Below are 27,209 nucleotides of genomic sequence, written 5' to 3' on the forward strand. Positions count from 1 at the left end.
CTTTAGTGCAATCAGAAGTAGGTTTTAGTGTAGGTAGAACAACTTTTTTTTTGTAATTGTAAACCTGAGGTAATATGTGTGAGGAAATCAACATATTTTCAATAGTAAAATAAGATTCTTTTCATATGTCCCCTGTAGTATTTTTGTGCAATTTTCAAGTACAAGAACAAAAAACTGTCAAGTGCAAAATTATGTGCAAAGTTGCAAAAATCAGAGACACCTTTCTCAGATGTGAAAACGTGTCATCGTTAGTTACTGACTTTTAAGCTGTTGGCATAACTACAGCAATGTTATTGCTAACATATACAGACATAGACAGGGAGTAACTTAAGCTGGGTTAGCACAACTTTAGCAATGCAACGTAAAGGAAAAGCATGACTGATGCAACAAAGCACGCGTCACTCGTCATGACACATGGCAAAGAGAGTTAAACTGAAACGGTAGACATGTTGAGTCATTGCTCATTTCTCAACGTTGTTATAAACTTACCTGTCAGCAAGCTCCGCTCAGCCCACTCATTTAATGTCTTACTCCTGTATGTTACTGAGAAGACTGAGGACTGAATGGACTTAGAGCTCCATGTATTGGACAAACGGCGCAAGGACATCATTCTGCACGACTTGACACTTAACAACATTTACTGTTTCATGAGAAACTAAGAATATATTGGCGTTTAATCAGCAAAACTCTGGCCGATGATTATTTTGGAAAGGGCTATAATCGGCCAATTTAATCAGCCAATAAACCAGTCAGGCCCTAGTTTATAGTATGATTTCATGATGATTTAGCTGCTACAGTCAAAGTGCAGAGAGCCTCATTTATAACAGGAAAGGTGGTATAGACACCACTCTATAGGACTGTTCAGTTCAAGGTTACTGCAGGATTGTGGTATTCTTTTTTTTTATTTTTTTTTAAAAATTACATCGAATTTGTGTAATGGTCAGATTTTTTCCCTCAAACTCCTGCTACACTGTAAAGAAGACAATGATCCCTGTTTTTCATCAGATTTGTTTGTTGACATCTGTTGGTTAATGTGAATTTTCCCTGTTGTTTGGGGTCCTGGCGTCCCAGGTAACACCAAAGGCGATAGTGACTTCTTCTGTGGATAGAGGCAGTCGTGCTGCTGGAGGCTCGGCTCTCCTGCTCCCCATGACAGTTGACATGGAACAGTGCAAAGATTCGCTCTGTTTTCATTCTTCTCTCTGTTATTTTCTCGCCTGTTTCATTTTTTATTTTGTGTTTTTGGTGGAGCCTGCAGCAAGCTCAGAAACAGAGACTCACTGGGTCTGTCTCTCACATGCAGAGATGGAAATATAGCGCAGCAGTGTCAGTGACTGTCACAGCGGAGCGTCCTGTGATACTGTGTGAAATGAATGTGCAAATATTATGCAAATACACAGAGAATATCACAGTTTCAGATGAAATATCTCACCCCTGACACCCTCTGTGAAGCCTCAGAAAAGACAATAGAGCTTTGTTAACAGTAAAACTCAGAACAGTTTTATCTATTCTTAGATCCTTGAAAGTGATGCAGCTAAAAATGTCTAATTTATCCTCAGAGTGGCACAAGGGGAAAGATCATGGATTCATTAACACCTGAAGGTTTATCCCCTGGAGATCAGGACATGTCATGAAAATCTGAATCCATGTCTGACATATCCCAATCCAAGGGGCTGAGCTTTGTGATTATATTCAGTATTGAGTAATAATTACCAGTGAACACGGTGGAGCTATGTGATGGTCTGTCTGTCTGTCTGTTAGCAACATTACTCAAAAATGGACTAACAGATTTGGATGAAATTTTCAGGGAAGGTCAGAAATGACACAAGGACCACTTGATTAGATTTTGGCAGTAATGCAGCACATAGATCCATGGATTTGTTCAAGATTTCTGTATCATTGTGAGATAGCGGCATGGCGTCAAATGTAATTATGACAACAAGTGAACACTACTTCAGCTGCCTGCTGATGACCACATAATTGTGATCCTACTACAAATCGATTGCTGCAGACCACAAACTTTTTAAAGATTTCATCCATCACAAATCATACAAAAGCTGATCAGTGTTGGCGGAGTACTGCGCTCTCTGAGTGCTTTTTTTGTTAATATTGTGCATTATATTAACAAAAGGAAACTTAGAAGAACTGAAAAAGAATTATTTTACAGGATTCTTTTAAGGTATAAATGATTTGGTTGTTAGTTTTGCTTTTGTGAAGACAAAATCAGGAACAAATGAAATTCCGCTAGCGTCAAAATCAAAACAGTTCAGAAACTGAATTAAATTAATTTAATTAAAAAATGAATAAATATGTGTTTTAGCTGCAGTTGTTTCTTGACATTGCCAATTGCTGCTATGATTAATTACAACAGTGCAAATGTATGATTGATACTGGTTATGCTGTAAAAACAGACAAACACTACCCTTCAAAAGTTTGGGGTCACCCAGACAATTTCATGTTTTCCATTAAAAGTCACACTTTTATTCATGTGCGAACGTAATTGCACAAGGTTTTCTAATCATCAATTAGCCTTTCAACACAATGAGCTAACACAATGTACCATTGGAACACAGGAGTGATGGTCTTGGAAATGGTCCTCTGTACTCCTATGTAGATACTCCATTAAAAATCAGCCATTTCCAGCTAGAATAGTCATTTACCACATTAACAATGTCTAGACTGTATTCCTGATAAATTAAATGTTATTTTCATTTTTTAAAATGCTTTTTTTAAAGGACTTTTCTAAGAGACCCCAAACTTTTGCACAGTACTGCACATAGAATAGTGAATACTGAACTTACATTCATCAGTGATACAAAACACGACCCCAGCAAGTGATAACGCTGTTCTATAGCTGCTATGTAGCTGTATGCTAAGAAATTTACCATGATAACAGATATGTCACAGTTGTGATTACACCTTGTTTCTGTTGCCTCCAAGAGACCAAAAAAATCACTTATTGACAGTTTAACCTCAAGATCTAAATACTTCCTCCACTTTTGTCCCAAAGAGGGATGATACCAGACCAGAGGGTTCAGCACTCCCGTGGCATTGGCAAGACATTTTTGACAGCACAAGCATCTAAAAGTCTGTCAAGTGCATCTAAACATTTTCAATGTGTTTGACATTGAGATGGCCTGTTGATAAGGTCTCTGATTGCCTGCCCAGGTAGATAAAATCACATGGTTCCAGATAATTACGACATGACAACACTTTATTCCGCTCTTTTAAAGCTACAGCAGCTAATTAGTGGTCTACCTGTGCTGCAACATTTTCCACAGTGATTCAGTAGCAGGCCTCACAGCCTCAGTAAACTGAGGCTGTGAGGAGTCGGGAATGATAACAACATTGAACACTGCTTACAATGTAGGCAAAGAACAGCTACATTTCCAGATTGTCCTTCTGAAAAGGAACAGGTTAAATGACAAAACATTTTCTTTTTACAATCATAATGTCCTATTACATTATTAATATAGGTGAGAACTGACAAACAACACTTAAAATTTAATGCTCAGTACCAAAAGTGTAAAGTTATAGGTGTGCTTAAATGACATGCTGGTGCACCTCTGTGAAAAAGTTATGCAGCACCTTATTCTGGAGCCCTCGGTTATAGCTGTATCTTCAACATTTACCTCTGATGAAATGGTGAAGCCTGTAAAATCATGGATTTGGGACTTAAAAGCTTCTTTTACATCCCATTTACTTCTGCTGTTAACCTGTTTATCTGGAAACATTATCTTATAGTGACATCTGTGTCAGCTTTTGCATTTACACCTGGTATTAAAATGTGTTCTTGTTATTTTGATTGCATCCACAGCAAACATGGCATGCCCCTAGTCACAAGAAGCCATGCTGCTGTCTGTGCTCTTCTTCTTTTTCCAAACTTGATCTAATATATGTGTAGCATTTGTCGGATTTGCTTGAGTTAGACAAGTCAGGGCCCTGACAAGACTTTACCTTTGTCTAGCAATCCAGTGATACAGGTTGGATGTTAATATCAGGTATAAATGGTGTCCTTGTCTGTCGGAGTCCTGTCTGTAGCTGAAGGTTGTGACGACACTGGTAAGGAAACTTCTGCATCAGCAAAATCCTATTCCAATCACCCCTCCCTCACCTCACCCCCGGAGGCATCTCAAGCTAAATTTAGATAAGTGATGTTGTTGGGCCTTTCTGTCCTCGTTAAGCTGGTCGGGCTCTGACACATACACATGAGTCATACAGCTCATCACTAATTCAACAGAGTGCAATTTGTTTGCACAGCAACACACTGCCCTCAAACACAGTTTGTCTGCACGTATGGCAGAAGATGAAGCAACAGCTGGGATCAACTTTTCATATCAACGCACTGCAAGAAACATCTGTGTGAGCATGTTATCTGTGCAGCATCCAGCTTTGAGGGAGCAGCAACTGAAAACATTATCCTCTATCAGCATTGCTTAGACTGTTGATACTTTTCTTGGGCTAGCAGTCAGGTCTGTCTCACGTCAACCTCACTAAGGATGAAAACCAAATGGAGGATAAAACAGTAATGGAGCTTCAACAATGACTAGTAACACAAAGATCTGACAAAACAGAATGACTGCTTACAGAAAAAGCAAAAAACAGCTGCAGGGTACATGTCAACATCTAGTTGATATGATCCATCAAGTGAAAAATCGGTTCTTGTTGTTAACCTGTGGGGTGCACCTGACTCTGACTAGGGCCAAACCACTACAGCCAGGTGGAACAGTCAGCTGTGGTGAGTATGTACACTACTGGTCAAAAAAATTGGAGTCACCCAGACAATTTCATGTTTTCCATGAAAACTCACACTTTTATTCATGTGCTAATCATCAATCAGCCTTTCAACACGATTAGCTAACACAATGCATCATTAGAACACAGGAGTGATGGTTGCTGGAAATGGGCCTCTGTACCCCTATGTAGATATTCCATTAAAAATCAGCCATTTCCAGCTATTCCAACTATTCAGTCATTTACCACATTAACAATGTCTACACTGTATTTCTGATTCATTTAAAAAGGATATTTTGAAGTGACACCAGACTTTTAAAAGGTAGCATACCAATGGTGGTTTGAGAAGGGACATGTTGCAGAGGGACATGCTAAATCCATGATGGTCAACCCTCTTCACTTTCTGCTCTCATACTGGGTTTAAAACATGCGATAGATCTGGGATGTCAGGTACAACAGCTGGAGAGAAAAGACACATCTCATCTTTTATGCGACTGCTTGCACGAGGTATACAATTGACGTTTTCATTTTGTCTAAGAAGACCGACACTCTTCTTTTGCAGAAGTCAATCCCCAACACCTTCTACTTGGTCATGAAAACAGCAGGAATTTAAGACTATGTTTGCTAAATCTGAGGCCTGACCATCTTATCAGCCAAAAACAGCACATAGTCTAAACCTGAAACTAGCAATTCTGCTGCTAGGGTCTTGGTGTCAGATCACACCAGGGTACCTTCCATGAGTCCAGTGCTCTGAACTGTTTTGATGGCAGATGAAAGTGTACAGAGCAACTGAGTCCAAGTCAAGAGGATCACTGAAGGACCCGGACCTGCATCTCCTACAAGCTGTTTTCAAATTAACTTTTAAACTCAGTGTCTTCTAATCATATTATAATTAATATTTTTCCTCACAACATGTTCTGCTGGTCAACAGAAAACAGCAAGACACGTGAACTTGTTTTATGGCACTTTCCAGATTTGTTTTCTCCTGATTAGATCCTTGCTCATGTTGTAATCTCTTCTGAGATGTACATCACTTTGGATAAAAGCATCTGCTAATTAAAATTGTTGAAATTGTAGAAACAAACACAGTAGGAGGTACTACAAACCCATTGGAATATCTCTCGCTCTGTAATTTAACATTAAACTCTTGCTTGGTATCCTATGTTACCTATACTGCAGCTGGCTCAGTTCTTAACATTGCGAGGCTATTTGTAATGAAATGTGTCAAAATAAACCAGAAGAAATGATCTTATGGTGCAACTGACAGCTTGGAAGCTGCAAATTTGGTGAAACAGTCTCTTGATCAACAAAAAGGTGGTGAGCTGAGAATAAAACAGACTAGAACTTGTTTAAAGATCCCCTCCAGACATATCTAGAGACATATGAAAAAGCTGTTCTTGGAGCAATAATTTTTGTGCCTGATTGTTCCACAAATTTTTCTTGATCAAAAAGAGCATTGAAGTGAAACCTAGTCTTTCACCCTCACTGATGAAATCCTTAATCTATGAATGTGAAAATATTTTGCTGCTGGAAACAAGATGTCTCTTGTTGCTTCCATTAAGTCAATTTTCAAGCTCAGGTTTGCCCATCACTGTTGTTTAAGTTTTATATTGGGTTGTGATTGTCTCCAAAGTAGTTGGAATGTCACAGAATCTTCAATGTGTTGAACTGGGATTCAACAAAGAAGCCTTTCTTCTCGCTCGGGGGAAAAGTCAGCGCATTCATCATTTTACACAATGATGCTCAAAGTATCAGGCAGAAAACTACATTTCTGGGTGGAGGAGAACAAAACAAGGCAAAGAAATATTTCATTTCATCATCAGCACTGAGAATAAGGGCTATTGAAAGTGGTATTGCTAATGTTAAGGGGTTTTGCCAAGTTTTGACTTGACCAAGTCAAACATCCAGGCTTTCTGTGTGATGACTTCACTGTTCCTCATCACTGTGCTTTTCAGCCAGTAGTCTCACACACACAGTTCACTTTCACTCATGCTGTCAGAGCATAACCCCAAACAAAAACCTGTTCCCCTCTCATGACTGCAGCAGCTTTATGGTTTTTGAATTCAGAACTGCTAATAAGCTAATTCTTCTTCACACTTTGAATCTTTCCACACAGCTGAGGCCAACGTGCAACTTCTCCACTCTACACAAGATTAAACCAGACTGTGCAAACAACCAGTAGTCTGCTCTCACACCTGTCTGTCTGTTCTACTACTGTTCTCCCACATCCTCTTCTCCTGCAGGAGAAATACAGAATATTGCCATGAAGATGAACACATGGTGATATTAGAAAGCAGGAAAAGGAGGTGTCTGATGGTGTGATTGGGGAGGAATCTATGGAATCAAAAACACTCAAGACACAAGTCATTACATTAGCATTGGAGATACGATAGTGTTGGTAGATACAAGGTGTCCCTAAAGTCTGGACACGTAGCCAAAAAAAAATATTTTCAAGAAATCAAATTTTTAACAACATTTTATTCAATATATTTTTTTTTAATTACATTGAATTTAAGGGCTACACAGTGGCTTGGTGATTGGCACTTTCGTCTTGTAGTTAGAAGATCCCCGGTTCAACAACACAAAATGCGCTTTTCACTGCAACTTTTACATCTTTTGACAGGTTTCACACTTCTGATCCACTGCTCAGGTGCAGCAAATGCAATTTAGTTTGAACAGTTTACAGCTACCATGAGATGTGAAACCCTTTGAAGTCATATAGTCCAACAGAAAATTATTCTCCACTGTGTTTGTAGGATAGTTACTGCTTCTGATAACAGTGGAAATGACTACAAACCAGATGCTGACCAAAGCTAAGTCACACTGCAGCTCTGCAAAAAGCACCCCTGTCCAAACTGCAAACAACTTCAAGAAACCATGGCATTCGCTTACCTTGAACAGTCGCAAGATATTGGCTACCATGATCGACACAGAGCTAGCTGATGCCCCGACGACACCCACCACTTTATCTGGCTTGGCAAATATGGGTAGTTCTCCATTAGCACAATGGACGTCAAAGCCATCTCTCTCAATAAGTGCCTGTACAAAGGTGAGGGATTGCTCCAGTGCGTAGGTGTCACGTGAACATGTGTCTAAGATGCGTGCACCAAGTGTCACATTGGGCAGCAGCTCTGGGTCCTTGTTGATGAGGTCAATGGCAAAGAGCATGGCTTCCAGCCGATGGATGCCCTTCTCTTTCTTCAGCTCACCACAGGGGATGCCTCTCTCGCCACGGGCGTGCACCGGGAACAAGCCACCCAGGATGATGTCGCCATCCAAGCGGATGGAGTGAGCGAATTCCTGCTGGGGCTGCTGGGAGTCTGTCAACACAGCAGGCTTCTGAGACATAGAACCTAACAGCCAGAAACTCTTCAGCATCAGCAGAGAGAGGAAGCAGTGGTTGGAGACAGTCGGGACCTTTGAATATCTTGCCATTTTGCAGTGAATGGCGCTGCAGGGAAAAGTAGAAGGGATATAATCACACAATCAGCAGGCAGGTGACGGTGCAGGATGTGTGATGAGGACAGGAAGAGCCAGAACATGGAGTCTCCTCTCAGCCAGGGCAGGGTTGACCACAGTAGGCGGTCCAACCTACAAGCACCGACCCTGAGGATTTCCTGTGGTCCAGGTCCTTGTGCGAAGCATACCTAGCTAAGGCAGAACTTCAGACTCTCTGCAGCTCCAGTTTCACATTCTTCCAGAAACCTGTCATAGATTCAGAAAAAGGGTGAAACAAAAAAAAATTTGATCAATATTCAATCTTTGAAACAGAATCCTCAAGTAGTAACATAAAGGTCCACCATAGCGCTGCTGTTTGACTCTTCTGCTTTATAACCTGATTACACTTGACTGTCAAAACCCACAACGACTACAGAAACTGAGAATATTCTCTCTTTCAATGTGTAAAAATCCATGGGGTGATCATTAAAATAATGTCAGTTACCACCATGGTGAAAGTGTTAAAGTGGAGTACTGCCTTACATTCTATAGCACACTCTATACCTATGCCTAATTTAGTTCTATAAGTGCGGTATTGAGGGTGTGTTTAATAATGTGATTTGGTACCCTATATGAGTAAAATTATAGTTATAACCACTGTTCATATAATGTATCACAAAGGGCAGCACCAAGCATTTTTCTGATTTTATACTATTAACTTCAAGGGTCCAGTGTGTTGGATTTAAAAGCACCCAGCAGCGAGGTTTTAGTTAAAATTAACCAAACTCCTCCGCTTCACCCAACCCTGTCAAGTGTGTAGGAGAATCTATGGTGGATGATGAAATACCTCCTCAAGAGCCTGTGCCTGGTTTGTCAGTTCTAGACTATACTGATATGAAATATTTATTCTGAGGTACAAAAACATGCAAATTCATATTTCAGGTGAATATACATAAATATTGGATTTTTTCTCATTTTTGCCAGAAGTTCCCCTAAATTCTGTACACTGAACCTTTAAATGATGAAAAATGTCGGTAAAAATAAATTATGGTTTTGGTATTTTATAGAACAGCTACATTTATAGACCATTAATCTGCTGATATTTTCTCAATTATCTAATTGCTTATTCTGTAAAACTGTGAAAAATGCTTATCACAGTTGCAATGAGCCCAAGCTGACATGTTCAATGTCTTGTTTTGTCTGGCTAGCAAACATGGTTAGTTGACAAGCATGTCAGAGAAAATTGGAACAAGAATAAAATAGTACTTCCAGGTACAAAGGTTTTCATATTTCAGGTAAGTTTGTATTTTTTATCATTATTCCAAGTTTTAAGAGTGGACTATTGAGTAAAATGTGTGAGTTCTATGACAAAACAAGGAAAGCCAGCAAGTAATACACAGCATATATGACATTAATCAGGCTGTAGCTCACTGAAGAAGAATCTAAATATTCTTAGCAAGAATAAACCTGATCCTTTTAAGGTCACAGAAAACAACCTGTATACAACTCTAAATTTTACAGCACACATTCACTTCAAGGGCTGCACAGTGGCTTGGTGAAGAGCACTTTTGCCTTGCAGCTAGACGATACCCAGTTCCCCGGGATCTTTCTGCATGGAATGTGCATGATCTCCTTGTGCTGAGAGGGGCAGTGATGGAGAAAATACTCATGCTAAACACAAACAGTAGGATTACAATTTGGTAAACATACCTGCTTTTCATTGTGTGTATCTTAGAATGCTGATTAAAGATGTGACATTTGCGAACAAGTCAGCTTTTAAGTGAATGATGAAAACCGGTCTGCAGTTGCGAGCCGTTCGTATGGGCATATTGTCCAAGCTTTCCTCACGTGTCACCTGTGTGCCCCTTGAGTCTGAGTTTGAGTTGTCCACAGCATGCTCCATTTAAGTGAACGCAGGTACAGTTACATAAAAAATTATTAGACCTCCCTTGTTTTCTTCAATTTCTTGTTCATTTTAATGCTTGGTACAACTAAAGGTACATTTCTTTGGACAAATGTAATCATAACAACAAAAATAGCACATGAGAGTTTAATTTAAGTGCTGATATCTAGCCATTTCCCATGGTTTTCTTGATAATAACCAAAATCACTTAAGCTCTTATATCAACAGCTATGGCATTGTATTGCCAAAAACAGTGCTTTTAGGCAATCCATGTTTTCCTTTCTGTCTGTTTAGTCACAGGATACACACAGGAGTTAGTACTTGATTGCAGAACCATTGTTTCTGTTGACTGCATAGCTTGTTGGAAAATCCAGTCATTCTATGCAGGAAAGAGTTTTCCAGCTGATGGAAGAAGACTGTTTTCAAGAGTAGCCTTATACATAACCTGGTTCATTCACCCTTCACACAACTGGTACACATGTCAGCTTCTCCAGGCTTCCTCCTAACTAGTAAGTGGGCATCAACTGAAAATTGGATTCATCACTGAAGAGAACCTTAGCCTAATCATCAACAGTCCAATCCTTGTGATCTCCAGCAAAGAGTAACTGGGCTTTCCTCTGCCTTTCGTTGATGAACGGCTTCTTCCGTGCCCTGTGTGACTTCAGACCAGCTTCAAGAAGTCGGTTTTGAACTGTCCTTGCCGAACAACCACTCTAGGCCTTTGCATGTGCAGCGTTGCTTATGACATGAAATCACCCCTTATATATCCTGGGAATACAATTAAGTTTAAGCATGTCAAATAGGACATAAAATATTTTGTAATCAGCTGCATTTTTTTGTTGTGTTCATTGTATTCTTCAGGTAATGTACCTTTAGTTGTACCAGGCATTAAAATGAACAAGAAATTGAAGAAAACAAGGGTGGTCTAATAGTTTTTTCCATCACTGTATACATGTGCAGCTAACTTAGAGGAGGAGGAGGAGTGTGAGTGCCGCCCAAGTCCAACTGACTGGAGACTGGAGTGGAGCCACATTTATTGCTTTATTAGTGAGGAGGAGACATTAGCGATGGAAAAAACATAAAATGAGTCAACGGAAACGTAGCAACATTTGGATGCACTTGGGGACAACACGCAAGGTACAGCACAATGCAATATTTGTTAGAAAAACATCTCTCATATATGTGTGTGTGTGTGTGTGTGTGTGTGTGTGTGTGTGTGTGTGTGTGTGTGTGTGTGTGTGTGTGTACACACAATAAAAAAACTAAGTAAAACACACAAGAACATTGTAAGAATACAGAAAAATATATCAAAAGAAAAAAAATGTATATATGTATATAAAAAATATAACTAAAAGTCAAGAGAGTATATCTTGGTTGATGTGTAAATTTGAATTATTCTGATCCATATCCTATCTTAAAACTGCTACCAGTGTTTGTTTCCTTGATAAAAATGAGTTACCCCTGATTGACTTCTAAAAAATACATGAATATGACAACGAGCCAGTCTTTTGAACAGCTCTTCGAAAGGAACAGCTCCTCAAGATCCAGTTCCCTTCAAAGAGCCATAAATCCCATCACTAATGCTGACATTAGCTTTTAGTTTAAGGCACTGGGCCTAACAGAGCTCATGGCATGTTGGCAGGTTACTGTTATATTCAGATATTCTCTTCTCTGCTAACGTGTGTTACTCAAGCATATTTGCAGAACTTTCTAAACTATCCAATTGAATGAAAAGTTTTCTCAAACTCCAATATCATTTAGAGCTTCACGTGTCATACACGACACAATACTCTCTATCTCTGTCACAAATTCCATCACAACATAATAAAACAGTGCTGTTCATCATTTTCTGCCAGTCATTAAGCCTAATGATATGACATGAACATGTTACTGGACCTCCATGTGCAATGGCAAGCACCAGCTGGAGTATCCAACATGTTGTGTTTCTACAGCAACATGTTGACGTGTAATAAGGCACTGTCAAACGATTAAAGTTTTTAATCAGATTAATCACAGGGTTGCTGTGGATCCATTTTTATTAATCACAATTAAATATTCACTTTTAATCTATATTAATCGCGTTACATTTTGCATGTGCAAACAGACTCAGGAAAGAAGAGAATATAAATGCATTTAAAATGTTTATTAAGCACCTTTAAAAGTTCATGTTAGAATCCCAGATTAACGCATGCTCGCGTTTATGTGGTACTTTAAACTGAAAGTACTTTGGTGAAAAGAAAACTCCTTCCAGTAAAGTGTGCATATTACTGTATGTCGGTCGACTATTCTATCTTGGGATTTTGTATTCAAATTTCCTACTGAGAGGGCCAACGTGCTGTTTAGCAGGGCCCGACCGATATGGATTTTTTGAGGCCAATGCCGATTCCAATATTTGGCAGCAAAAAATTCCGATAACTGATTAATCAGTCGATTATTTTTTAAAATACATAATGATTAAAATAACTTCTTTTTTGGTCCCTTAACGCTTGCAACAACAAAGATATGAATTACAGGCAGAACATTTTACTGTTTTACAATACTTTGTGCTTTAGTATTTGTTTAACTTTACAACAGAGAGGAATTTTCAAGTACAAAAACATGCAACAATGCATTAAACCTCTGGGGAATATATAACCTTAAAAAACAGTCAGTCAATCTATAAATCTAAATCTAAATTTGAAATACATCTTGTCTTGTACTTCTTGATGCTGCAAAATAGAGGTATGTTATATATGTATATATATGTGTGTGTGTGTGTGTGTGTGTGTGTGTGTGTGTGTGTGTGTGTGTGTGTGTGTGTGTATAACATACCTCTATTTTGTGAATTAAACATGTCATCTTCGACAGAGTTGCATTTTAAATATATAATGGTCGCAAATAGTCTGACACTGTTACTCCATAACATCACACACAGTGAGTTGCTGTTCCAGCCTATGTCAATGTTATAGTATTTTCTGACAAAGTAAAACTAAGGCTGACATGACATCACAATAGTTGCTGAAGACAGACAGTCATGTTAATCATTTTAACTTTTTCTCTAAACTGAAACGGGAGACATGTTGAGTCATTGTTCATTTCACAACGTCGTTAAAGTTACCTGTTAGCTCAGCCCACTCTTGTCATGTTGCCTGGCTGTAGTATATAGGAGTCTATATGTTACTGAGAAGACAGCTGTGAGGACTGAGGACTGAATGGAGTCAAGTATTGGACAAACGGTACAAGGACATCATTCTGCGCAACTCCGACACTTAACAGCATTTACTCTTTTTAATGAGAAATTAAGAATATATCGGTGTTTAATCAGCAAAACTCCAGCTGATGATGATTATTTTGAAAAGGGCTATAATCAACCAATATAATTGGCTGGACAATAAATCAGTTGGGCCCTAATGTTTACTGTCTTCCATTTCGAGTTGGTTGGTTCTGCCACTACTGGATCAGCTGCCTATTTGTGGCATGCGCAAGGACAAGTCTACTGGGACAAACTGTCAGAAATGCGTTGCCAGAGACGTTTCAGGGATTTTGAGTCATTCTGCGCCGCACATGCGTTAATTGCGTTCAAATTTTTAATCGGATTAATCTTGACGATGGATTTATCCTCTTAATTAATTTTGACAGTCCTAATAAAAACACAACCCAAAGTCACACATTCAGTGAAGGAACTGCTTACTACCACTATAATTAAAATGTTGTTCACAGTTGTGGAACTGCTAATGACTGAAATAAAGGATTTCACAGTGGAATGTCCTCCTGACATGCTGCATCACAGCTGCACCAGGCAGCACTAGGAAGCTCTGCAGCGGGTCATCATGATGGCCCAAAACATCATTTGGACCAGCTGCCGGTAGCTGATGACATTTACCAAGGCTGATGTCAGAGCAGGACCTGTAACGTCATCTGTGACCCAACACAACACACCCAGCCTACCCCTCCTATCACCTCCTCAAACTGTTTCCCTCTGACAGAGGACAATACACGCACTGCAAGACTGCAGAGCTTCGTAAATAAAACTTTGCATTTGTATAATTTTGCCTGACAGCTTATGTATTACACTCACAAGCATACTGCACTGATTGAGCTCATTATTTAACTTTCTACTATAGACTACACTCACATGCCACACATTGGTTCCACACCGAGCTGCACTTATATTGACACATCAAAATATCTCTTACTGATATCATTTTTAAGGCTGCACAGTGGCTTGGTGGACAGCACTTTTGCCTTGCAGCTAGAAGATCCCTGGTTCGCATCCTGGCCTTCCCAGGATTTTTCTGCATGGAGTTTACATGTTCTCCCTATGCAGCGTGGGTTTTCTCCAGGTTCTCCGGCTTCTTCCCACAGTCCAAAAACATACTCAGGTTAATTGGTGATTCTAAATTGTCCGTAGGTGTGAATGTGAGTGTGACTGTTTGTCAATTATATGTCACCCTGTGATAGACTGGTGACCTGTCCAGGGTGTCCTCTGCCTTCACCTTAAGTGAGCTGGGATAAACTCCAGCCCCCATGACCTTAATGAGGATTAAGTGGTGTATAGATAATGGATGAAATCACCTTTTGTTTATGTATTTGAAATATTGTGTTAACTCAGGGAGTTGTGTCTTATGTCTGCCTCGTGTCTTAAGGGAAGCCCTGTAGTTTGGGCTAAAATGACTCCATTGAAAGGAGTTGAAGGAGGTTCAAATGACAAACAAAAGATTTGTTGACCCGTCCATCCACCTCAACCGCCTGCTTACACATACTTTGTGGCTTTATAATTACATTACACTTTTCACTCTTTTACTCTTGTTATGATTACACTGAATGTCTAAACATAGGGCAGTGGCATAGTGGTTAGCACTTTGATGTTGCAGCTAGAAGATCCCTTGTTTGCGTCCCAGCCTTCCTGGGATCTTTCTGCATGGAGTTTGCATGTTCTCCCTGTGCATGTGTGGGTTTTCTCTGGGTAGTCTGGCTTCCTCCCACAGTCCACAAACATGCTGAGGTTCATTGATTATTCTAAACTGCCCGTAGGTGCGAGTGTGGTTGTTTGTCCGTATATATAGCCCTGCGACAGACTGACGACCTGTCCAGGGTGTCCCTTGCATCTATCCCAAGTCAGCTGGGATAGGCTCCAGCAGCCCCGCGACCCTAATGAGGATTAAGCGGCGTATAGATGATGAATGGACTCTAAACATAAACATACAGTATGTCATGTAGTGAAAATTTTTTGAGGACATCCTCATCCAGGCAATGCAACGCATACCATCTCTGAAGTCTTGACCAGAGGAAATAGGTGTTTTGAAGTAATGAATCACACATCTCTATCTTAGGTTCCCATCACATTTCTTGCAAAATCATACAAATTCATATTTTCAGGTGAACATACACAAATTTGGAATTTTTTTCTCTATTTTTGTCAGAAGTCCCCCTAAATTTTGTACACTGAACCTATAAAATGATGAAACGTGTCAGTAAAAGTAAATTATGGTTTTGTTATTTTACAGAACGGCTACAGTTTACAGTTACATTAAATACACCATTAATCTGCTGATATTTTCTCAATAATCTAATTGCTTATTCCGTGAAAAATACACATGACAGCTGCAATGAGCCCAAGCTGACACGTTCAAATGTCTTGATTGAACATTTGCATACAACTACTGTTGCATTTTTCTCCTCATTTCATTAGGTTCCCATCACATTTCTTGCAATGGGAATATTACACATGAGCACATCGTAGTGTTGACACTGAAATACTGCACTGAGCAGCCCTTAATGTTCCAACTGCATCTAGTTAAAATCTTTACATGTCCACACACTTGTGGGTATATAAACTGTTGAAATTGATGGTGGTTAGGTTGATGCATGCTACTGTACATTTCAGGGCTGCTGATTGGATGATGAGCTGCTGACAGGAGATTCCAGGAAGTAAATAGTCACTCACCTCATATTGTTCCTTGCAGGAGGTAAAATTACACACAGAGATACACGCTCTCTCACTTTATTTCTATGAAGCTCACTATGTCTCCCATTTTGGGTCTTTCCTGTCTCCTCCTTCTCTTATTTTTTCTATCTTTCTTCCTTATAGAGTCTTTTCTATGAACATACACCGATCAGCCACAACATTGTGACCACTGACAGGTGACGTGAATAACATCCATCATCTTGTTATAATGCAACGTTCTGCTGGGAAACCTTGAGTCCTGACATTCATGTGGATGTTTGACATGTACCACACACCTAAACACTGTAGGTCAAGCAACCCCTCAACCCCCCATGGCAACAGTAGTCCTTATAATGCCAGTTGCCACCCTTAGCAGGACAATGCACCCCGACACACCACAAAAGCTGTTCAGTGTTCGCCTGGGTTCAACACTCCCCAGATCCAAATCTTAATGAGCATCTGTGGAATGTGCCAGGATAAGCCTGATCTAGGTAGGTCCCATCCTGCAACCCACAGGACCCACAGAATTCACCACCACCATCCCAGTGCCACAGGACATCCCCAGAGGTCCTGTGTCCATGGTCCACTGGGTCAGAGGACTTTTAGCAGAATAACGGGGACCGACACAATATTAGACAAGTGGTCATAATGTTATGCCTGATCGTGTGTATCGCTTCCTGCCTCAAATCTTAAATATAAGCAAATAAAGCAAACACACACATCCTTTCCCCGAACCAACATAAATCGCACGCATAGCTACACACACATTTTTGCAAGAGTGAACCACCTCTCAACAGGCTCCTATGATCGCGCGACTAGTTTCACGAGAACACACCCTTTCAATTCACTTTTAAGCAGCAGCACAAGCACAAACATGATCTCTCAAACACACACATTTTCATCCGCGCACACATCGACACTATAGAGCAAAGTTGAAGGTGCACATTTTCATAAATGCGCGTGCACGCAGCACATGCAAGAGATTCACAAGTGCACCCACACGCTCCCACGCACGAGCCCAAACACAAAAAATTATCTACATTCAGGCACGATTCAGGCGTGCCCCACAAAATAAGACGCGTGCGTAAAATTGAAGATGAACTCTCGAATCTGATCTGAAACTTGCAGCACCACAGAGAGCCTCACTAGTGATTGGAAGTGATTGGTTAATTGATTGATTTTGCTGGCTACAGAACGTGGAGAGTGTTTCATTTTGGGCCTTTATCTCCAACATGATCAAAAACACAGTCTTTGCAGTGCGACTTAATAATCAAAAAACTAACTAAAGGTTATCGATCTTTGACTGAACATTGGTTCATTTGTTGCCATAAATATTGTGATGAGTTCAGGTACTCTACCTTTTTCTCTCCACAGCAGGTCAGCCAGATGTTTCTTGTCTCCAATCACGCAAACATTTTCCGATAAATTCCTTTGCAGGCGGACTCGATCTGCATCCATGCACCACAAATAATAAATCCAAAATCCACTTTTTTCTGTTTCTGCAGTTACAGAACAGAGCTGGTACTGCTGCTGGTGGAGAAGTGATAAATTCCTCTAAACAGCAGCTTTCTGACTACCCTGAACACCTGCAGCTGTCGGTTCGATTCCCCTCGATTCAGCCAGAGAATGACAGCCGGGTTCTTGCCCTCCAACCCTAGCTGGTGTGTGATCAGTGTGTCGGACAGGTCACCACAGTAAAGGCATGTTCAAATCAAAGGCTGGGTCCAGAGAAGAGAAGCGCGCGTTTTTCTGCGCTCCCCAGCTCTCCAAAGTGCGCGGTGCGGTGCGGTGCGGCTGTGGTACGTCACCGCGATGCTTCCCACAGCAGCCGAGTTGAGTCTGAATGAAGGGAGTCTGACGGTCTCAGATCTGTGCAGATCCCACAAATCTGCTGTCAGTACTGAGCAGGACTACAAGATCCTGGTTCTGATGGAGGGAAGAAGCTCATGTGCTGCTCGTGCACTCACACACGAACTTCATGAGCTCCATGGGGCTCTCTGACAGAGACGCTGCTGAGGGTGAAGCAGCAAAGGTGGAGGCAGGACGCCCCCCAGCGGAGAAACACCGCAGCAACACACACAGCTGCTGGTTCTATCACATGAATCAATTAATCAAAGTTTATTTATATAGGCCTTTACAAAGGGTGACCAAAGTGCTTTACAGCAGAAACAAGAGAATAGCTTAAAAACAATACAGTAACTTAAAACAATACAAATAAACGCCAACAAAAAAACTGACATAGACACTACCCTTCAAAAATTTATGGTCACCCAGACAATTTCATGTTTTCCAAGAAAACTCACACTTTATTCATGTGCTAACATAATTGCAGAAGGGCTTTCTAATCATCAGTTTGTCTTTCAACACGATTAGCTAACACAATGTACCATTAGAACACAGGAGTGATGGTTGCTGGAAATGGGCCTTTGTACCCCTATGTAGATATTCTATTAAAATCAGCTACTTCCAGCTAGAATAGTCATTTACCACATTAACAATGTCTAGACTGTATTTCTGATTAACCCTTTTTCTGTGCAGTGTGGGTCAGGAGATACCCGTTTTCCACTGGATTTTGGTCTCTTTTGACCCATGTTGTGCATAATTTAATTTAATTTGATTTATTGTTATCTTCATTGAAAAAAATGCTTTTCTTTTAAAAATAAGGACATTTCTAAGTGACCCCAAACGTTTGAACGGTAGTGTACATCTAAAAGTTAGTACATAGAAACTGAAATAAAATGTCACTATGCCGCTAGATATTAAAAGCCATTTTAAACAGAAAGATATTGAGCTTTGATTTTAAAAGACCTAGGGCAGTGATGGTGTGCATATCAGAGGGTGGGGGGTGGGGAGTGGGGGACTGGCGGGGTATTGTTCCAAAGCCTGGTGGGTCGCGGGGCCGTTTTTGGTGGGTCGCGAGCCTTTTTCTAAAAAGAGAAAAATAAAGATAATCCAATTTAGTGGCGAGTCATTGTAGTTCCCCTCCGCACCCGCAGGGGGTCGTCGTGTCAGCAGCGACCGGTGAGGACACTCGTATTACTGTAGAAGAAACTGCATGTTTTCATAGCAACAGCAGCATGGCTAAACGCAAGTACGACAGCGAGTACATTAAATTGTCCCGTTTTTATGAACTACGAGCTGAAATTGCTGCATTTCTCAGCCAGAACAACTCACCTCTTGCCGACGTTTTTAGTAGCAAGGGGTGGCTTGCACTTGTTGCATACCTGACTGATATTTTTGAACACTTAAATATGTTAAATGTGTCTGTGCAAGGAAGAGGACACAACATTCTTGAACAACGTGATAAGATTGATGCCTTCAAAAAGAAGATCTCCTTGTGGATAAACCATGTTTCTAACAAACGACTGGATATGTTCCCAAATGCTTGTTACGAGCAACAACAGCTGGACGCAGCGGGGAAAAAGACAATGACGAAAACAATAAGCACGCATCTGAATAAACTTTTCGAGCGGTTTAGCGACTACTTTCCCGATAAACAACCCGAGGACGACTGGGTGCGCGACCCGTTTGGAATAAACATGGAAAGCATCACGTTGCCTAGCAGCGATGAATGTCAGCTGGTGGAGCTATCATGTGACCGCACTCTCAGAAAGAAATTCACAGAGGTAAGCCTTTCCCAGTTCTGGTGCAACGATGTGATGAGAGAGTATCCCTCCATTGCTAGTCGAGCTGTAAAAATCCTCCTACCATTCAGCACCACATACCTCTGTGAATGTGGCTTCTCAGCTCTTGTTCAGCTGAAAACAAAATACCGAAATAAACTGAACATTGAGCATGACCTCAGAGTTACTTCATGTAGTTCTGCAGTACTTTTATTGTGACTTGTGACTTTTGTTTATTTGTAAGTACTTAAAAACACACTTTTCTTTCAATATTGCACACTATTTTTTTCCCCAAATATTGGCTTTCAAATATAGTTAAGCCCTTTGAAAAATGTTTTATTGTGTTTACATTTTGAGATTGATCAGAACATTAAGCATTTCTTCACTTTAATAATTTGTTGAATGCACTTCATCAGTTTTCATGTTTTGGACTCTTTTGCACATATTTCTATACATAGTTTCTCCAGCTACAACAGCAATGTTGCAGACTTGTGCAGTATTATGAGAAGCTACTGGTTTTGTTGAATTGCACTTTTTTTGTAGAAAAAAAAAAGCATTTTATATATCCTGAGAACTACTTGAGGCTATTGTTCTACTTGTTTCAAAGTCCTCAGTACTTGAATTAGTATTGCTGCTTGATTTTGAGTTGTTGTGAAGTACTTGAGTTCAGGTTTAAAAGTTTTGTCTTCGAACGCTCAATCAATAAATTGTTGATTTTTGGAGAAATATTGTTTGGGTCACGACTTGTCATTTCAGTTTTATGGTGGGTCCCAGGCCCAGACCAGTGGAGAACCACTGCCGTAGAGTGACTGCAAATTTAGAAGAAGTACTCTGCCGCGTTTCTGGTACCAGGGCGCAACAGGAGCACACACAGGGACCAGGGCGTTTGGCATACCAAGGGAAGTTCTGGAACATCACGTTCTTTGTGGATTACCAGCCTGTTAAATTGCAGCGATGCTCAGAGTGTCGAGGGCTTTTCCTTTAGGGCCTACTCGGCGCGGTACGGCTTGGCTCGTCTTTGTTTAGCCGCGATTCCACAAGGATCTACTCGGCACGGTACGGCTCGTCTCATCTTTGTTTGCGAGCTTTTCCATACGGACTAGTGCCTGATACCAGGCACTATTTTCAGCACCTTCACGGCTGAGGTTCCCAGCGAGCTGAGATGAGCCGATAATGTGGCGTTTACATAGTGCAGGCCACTGATTGGACAGGGAGTGACGACACAGAGCAACTCCAGCACGAAAACAAAACCCAGCATTAAAAAACAACTGTAAACAGTGACGGTGTGCATTGCTCTTCACGGAACTCTCTGTTCTTCATAATTTTAGTATGACAGCCCGACCTGTACCGTGGGTGAATGAAGAGGTCGAGACTTTTCTGTCTTTGGTGGCGGACCAAAGAATACAGAGGGAGCTGGACGGAGAAAGTTTACCAGGAGGTCTCAGAGCGGATGGCCGCCCACATATACATCCATCCATCCATCCATCCATCCATTATCTATACACCGCTTAATCCTCACTAGGGTCGCGGGGGGGTGCTGGAGCCTATCCCAGCTGACTCAGGCGAAGGCAGGGGACACCCTAGACAGGTTGCCAGTCTGTCGCAGGGCTACATACAAAGACAAACAAGCACTCTCACATTCACACCTACGGGCAATTTAGAATAATCAATTAACCTCAGCATATTTTTGGACTGTGGGAGGAAGCCGGAGAACCCGGAGAGAACCCACGCATGCACAGGGAGAACATGCAAACTCCATGCAGAAAGATCCCGGGAAAGCCGGGACGCGAACCAGGGATCTTCTTGCTGCAAGGCGAAAGTGCTAACCACTACGCCACTGTGCAGCCCCCCACATATACAGTAGACTGTATATAAAGAGGACAATGAAGCAGTGTAGGGAGAAGCTGAAAAAGCTCAAAAATGACTATCGGTCCAACAAGGACCACAACAGCCGGTGTGGGTCAACCAGGAGGTGTTGGAAGAGGTTTAATTAACGGTATTTAATGGCACCGCACCAGTGAGCAACAGGAGCCGCTGCATTGTTGGAGACGTTCGAGGACGGTGAGTATTTTGTGACTTCAAGAAACTTATACATCATTTATCCCAGGGGTCGGCAACCTATGGCTCACGAGCCAGATGTGGCTCTTTTGATGACTGCGTCTGGCTCGCAGATAATATTAACTGACATTTCTTAAAACAATAAGTAATGAATAATTGTGCTGACATTTTAAAGTGAAACATTACAGAAATCACTGTGTAAAAAATAACGTTTAAAATATAAAATATTCTCATGCACTTTAATCCCTCCATCCATTTTTTACGGCTCCTGTTCAGAGTTGCAGGTGGCTGGAGCCAATCCCAGCTGTCCTTCGGGCTACAGGCGGGTGCGACACCAAAACTCTATTTTTATTGGATAATGCGGTCGCCTACCCGGGTGGTTGTGAGGTCAAGAAATAAACTTCTCTCCTTTTATCAAATAGTCAGCTAGCTGAGCCAACTCTTCTGCTGAAGAAGATGGCGAAAAGAAAAAAAGATGAGGAATACCGTACATTTCAGCAGGAATGGACAGAAGAATTCGCCTTTGTGGAGAGAGCCGGCTCTGCGGTGTGTCTAATATGCAATGATAAAATTTCATCGATGAAACGGTCAAATATAAAGCGGCACTTCGACACACGCCATGCTACATTTGCATCGAAATATCCAGCGGGGGACAGCAGGAAGAAGGCATGCCAAGAGCTACTGTGCAGAGTACAAGCTAGCCAGCAGCAACTCCGTGTATGGACCAGACAAGGTGACTGGAATTCGGCTAGCTTTGCTGGTGCTTTAGCAATAGTGAGGAACGGGAAGCCATTCACAGATGGCGAGTATGCCAAAACATTCATGCTTGAAGTGTCCAATGAACTTTTTGACGACTTTTCGGATAAAGACAAGATAATCAAACGAATAAAAGACATGCCTCTGTCAGCAAAAACTGTTCACGATCGTACCATAATGATGGCAAATCAAGTGGAGGAAACACAAGTGAAGGACATAAATGCAGCGCCATACTTTTCCCTCGCTTTGGATGAGTCAACAGATGTAAGCCATTTATCCCAGTTCAGCGTGATTGCCAGGTATGCTGCCGGTGACACACTGCGTGAGGAAAGTCTTGCTGTTTTGCCAATGAAAGGGTCAACAAGAGGGGAGGATTTATTCAAGTCTTTCATTGAGTTTGCCAAAGAAAAAAATCTACCAATGGATAAACTTATTTCGGTGTGTACTGATGGTGCTCAGTGTATGGTGGGGAAACGCAGAGGATTTGTAGCGCTTCTCCGTCAACATGAAAATAGACCCATCCTAAGTCTTCATTGCATTCTACATCAGGAGGCACTTTGTGCTCAGATGTGTGGCGAGCAGCTTGGTGAGGTGATGTCACTGGTCATTCGGGTGGTCAACTTTATTGTTGCCCGAGCTTTAAATGATCGCCAGTTTAAAACACTGCTGGATGAAGTTGGAAATAATTATCCCGGTCTGCTTTTGCACAGCAATGTGCGTTGGTTGTCAAGAGGAAAGGTGCTGAGCCGTTTTGCGGCTTGCCTGAGCGAAATCCGGACTTTTCTTGAAATGAAAGATGTCGAGCATCCTGAGCTAACTAATACTGAGTGGCTCATGAAGTTTTACTATCTTGTGGACATGACTGAACATCTGAACCATCTCAATGTGAAAATGCAAGGCATTGGAAATACGGTCTTATCCCTTCAACAAGCAGTGTTTGCATTTGAAAACAAGCTGGAACTCTTTATCGTGGATATTGAAACAGGTCGTTTACTACACTTTGAAAAACTGAGAGAATTTAAAGATGCGTGCACAGCAAGTGACCCCGTTCAACAATTTGATCTCCAGCAGCTAGCTGGCTTCACATCTAAACTCCTGCAGTCGTTCAAAGCACGCTTTGGAGAATTTCGTGAGCACACTCGTCTTTTTAAATTCATCACTCATCCACACGAGTGTGCAGTGGACAAAGCCGACCTGAGTTACATCCCTGGTGTCTCCATCAGAGATTTTGAGCTAGAAGTTGCGGACCTGAAGGCCTCAGACATGTGGGTGAATAAGTTCAAGTCACTGAATGAAGATTTGGAAAGACTTGCACGGCAGCAAGCAGAGCTAGCGAGCAAACACAAGTGGACAGAAATGAAAAAACTTCAACCCACAGATCAGCTGATTGTCAAAACTTGGAACGCGCTTCCTGTCACATACCACACACTGCAGCATGTGAGTATTGCTGTTTTGACCATGTTCGGCTCTACATATCTAAAAAACATTAAGACCAACCTACGATCACGTTTAACGGATGGAAGCCTCAACGCCTGCATGAAGCTTAACCTCACCATGAATCAACCAGACTACAAAGCCATCAGCAAAACCATGCAGCACCAGAAGTCGCATTAATGGTGAGAAATATTTTTTTTATTGGTTAGCTTCAGTATAACAGCGTTATTAAAAAGAATAAATTCAGAGAGATATTACCCCGCCAGGGAACGCGGCGGAGTAGCATCTCTGAGAATCTGTCTGTCCGTGTGCAGCATTACTCAAACTAACCTCCTCATATAGCTTCTGAGTGCATGTTGTTTTGTGTCAGGAGAATGCAGCCTACAACTTCTGCTGTTTGCACTTTAAAATGATTTAGTGCTGCTGTTAAGGATTTAGTGTTATTGCTAATTTTAATAAATGGTTCTTATTAATTTTAATATTTCTGTCTGAATTTTTAATTTTGAACACCAGGAAAGAGTTTCTTAGCTGCTGTCCGGTTGTCATGATTTGACATCCCCCCCATGCCTCTTAATACTCCTAATACATCCTTTCAGAAGGTGTTTGTCATGTCCTTGCTGTCAGAGTTGTTTTCCCTCAGGTACCCTCAAACAAACACAAACACACACACCATCTCCACCTTCCTCAGATTATGTTGTAATCATTTGATTTGAACTGCTTCTTGCTTCACAAAGACATTAAGTTTGTAGCTACACCTAATTTCTGTGGGGTTCATGCTTGGCTTGGCTAAAGATTTTTTCCCAAGCTCATGGAAAAAGAGCAGACACAGCACATGGTAAGCCTGAACATCATTTGGAAAAAAGTCAAACATTAATGGTGTCTGTTTATATTTAAAAAATTGAAGTCCTCTCTGAAGTCTTGTGACCAGAAAGCTTCTTCACCTTACTTAAAAATTATGTTGGATCAATTTAAAAACTTGCATTCATGTTGACAATTATTAAGTTCGTGTTACTCAGAAATGCATTTTTGTTTGGACTAAAAGGTAATTCAACATACTCAAAACATTGCTTTGAATTAATGTAATTCTGCCAGCAGTTGGCTCAACTTAAAAATTCTAGTGGAAAACGTTAACATACTTTTTTTGTTGACCCAGTGTTTTATTTATTAGAGTGTAGATAGTTGTGGAATCCTTCAAGCTCCTGGGGACTACAATCTCTCAGGACCTGCAGTGGGAGACGAACATCCACTCCATCCTGAAAAAGGCTCAGCAGAGGATGTATGCTGAGGAGACACGGCCTGCCGCAGGAGATGTTGATCCAGTTCTACACTGCACTCATCCGATCTGTCCTGTGCACCTCTGGATCAGCCACACAGCAGGACAGAAACAGACTACAGCCTATAGTACGGACTGCAGAAAACATCATCAGAGACCCCACTCACCTTGGACATAAACTGTTCTCCCCTCTGGCAGGCGCTACAGAGCCCTGTACACAGAAACCTCCAGACACAAAAACAGTTTCTTCCCCACTGCCATCACTGTAATAAACAGCTGAGCCATCCCTACACACCTGTACAATAGTCAGTATTCCAATGGACATGTACAGCATTTTTTTTCACCATGAACAGCATTCTCTGCTTTTTGCACTACTGTGTTTATAGCAATTACCATTTTGCTAATGTGTTCATATATTCCAGTCTAGCTGTACATTTCTGTTTATATTGTGTTCTATGTTACTGCTATTTCTTTTTCCTCCCTGTTCCTCTTTCTATTGTTTCTTTATTTTTTATTATTCTCTTCCATATTCCTAGTGTGACACCAACAGCTGAAACCAAATTCCGTGTATATTGTGTACTTACTTGGCCATTAAAGCTGACTCTGATCACTTTTCTGTCTTTGGTCAAGGCAAGAGGAAAGGGGGCCACAGAGAATTGAACCTTCCTAGCGTACTTGTGGAGATGCAGGCTGAGGAGGAGCGGAGTCATGCCCAGCATGAGCGAACATCTGGTTGCTCCTCAGTGAGGCAAGAGAGAATGAAGCGGCCTTGCAGCGGGAGGAGATGGCCCAGAATGCTGCCTTCAACCAGTCATTCCTGGGTGTGCTGGGGTTGTTGGGGCAGGCAGTGGGCAGCCGGCGAGTGTGAGCAAGTCCACCTCCCATAGACTTGAGATTTACAAGTGCTGGTCATATAATTAGAATATCGTAAAAAAGCTCATCTTTTGGACAACTGTCAGGTCAGCAGTCTTCCCCATGATTGTGTAGCCTACAGAACTAGACTGAGAGACCATTTAAAGGCCTTTGCAGGTGTTTTGAGTTAATTAGCTGATTAGAGGTGTCTTCAATACTGAAACTTTCCACAATATTCTAATTTTCTGAGATACCAAATGTGGGATTTTCATTAGTATTCAGGTATAATCATCGAAGTTCAGAGAACTAAACATTTGAAATATATCAGTCTCTGTGTAATGAATGAGTATAATATACAAGTTTCACTTTTTGAATGGAATTACTGAAATAAATCAACTTTTTCATGATATTCTTAATATATGACCAGCACCTGTAGTTGTATATAGTTTTACTTTTAGCCCTCCACTGTAGGACAGGCCCACCACAGTTTGTACTTTGCACATTGTAAATAGTTTTGATTTTGCTGCCAGCTAATAAACTATTTTGTGACTTATGTGATTGCATCATAACTTTTCATTTTGTCTGTTAAGACACTGGTAGGAAAAGAGCCAACAGTCTGAACCAAACAATTCTGTATTCCCTAATAATGTATTTGTGTTTAATGGGATTTAACATGTTTTAACACAAACTACTTTATGGTTCACAATTCCGTTGACTGAATTACACCAAAGCAATACTGATTTGTCAAATTGGAATATTCTTGAAACAGCTGTTTTAATGTTTTGGCGTTTAATTTCTCATTTAATCTTGCTAACCTTCACAAATAAACAATAGCATAGACACATCTGCAAGGTGCAAAAGTTTATTGTTAGAATTGCATTCAAAAAAAGTCCAGGGACCGAAAAACAGAAGTATAACAAGAAGAATAACTTAACTTTTGCATGACACGTACTGCATCAGTGCATCCTGTACATCTCTGCCCTCCTCCACTACACCTTGTGCCACTGCAGGCTCATGTGCTGCTGCTTCAGGTAAATCCCATTAAGTCTCATAAGAGAGCCATCTGAAACACATACACAGCATACATATTTTAATACCTAATAGCGATAAACTGCAGCCATTACAGGGTCATTCACAGAACTGATATATAGCTAGTGAACTAGCATTAGCTTACCCTCATATGTCGTCTAGTTCATATCCTCCTGTCTTCGG

General features: G+C 41.0%; 2 protein-coding genes across 4 annotated transcripts in view; one reads left to right on the plus strand and one right to left on the minus strand.

Moving 5' to 3' along the window:
* grm8b (glutamate receptor, metabotropic 8b) overlaps positions 1–17,982 on the minus strand; it is a 316,080-nt gene extending 298,098 nt beyond the window's left edge. The window contains exons 1-2 of one of the 3 annotated variants that reach the window (XM_055008538.1): positions 17,360–17,981; positions 7,627–8,439 (exon numbers count right to left, since the gene is read on the minus strand). In XM_055008538.1, the coding sequence (XP_054864513.1) occupies positions 7,627–8,169 (543 nt within the window). In that variant the 5' untranslated portion in view covers positions 8,170–8,439; positions 17,360–17,981. Of the gene's footprint in view, positions 1–7,626; positions 8,440–17,359 lie in introns of all 3 variants that reach the window. The other 2 variants (XM_055008542.1, XM_055008544.1) reach the window with 2 other exon arrangements.
* Positions 17,983–18,926: 944 nt separating this feature from the next.
* LOC129348322 (zinc finger BED domain-containing protein 5-like) lies at positions 18,927–26,550 on the plus strand. Its single transcript, XM_055008560.1, has 2 exons — positions 18,927–19,627; positions 25,776–26,550. The coding sequence occupies exons 1-2, from the start codon at positions 19,079–19,081 to the stop codon at positions 25,803–25,805; spliced, it is 579 nt and encodes a 192-aa protein (XP_054864535.1). The 5' UTR covers positions 18,927–19,078; the 3' UTR covers positions 25,806–26,550.
* The last annotated feature ends 659 nt before the right edge of the window (positions 26,551–27,209 follow it).

This window comes from Amphiprion ocellaris, chromosome 3 (genome assembly GCF_022539595.1).
Source record: "Amphiprion ocellaris isolate individual 3 ecotype Okinawa chromosome 3, ASM2253959v1, whole genome shotgun sequence".
In the NCBI taxonomy this organism is placed as follows: Eukaryota; Metazoa; Chordata; class Actinopteri; family Pomacentridae; genus Amphiprion; species Amphiprion ocellaris.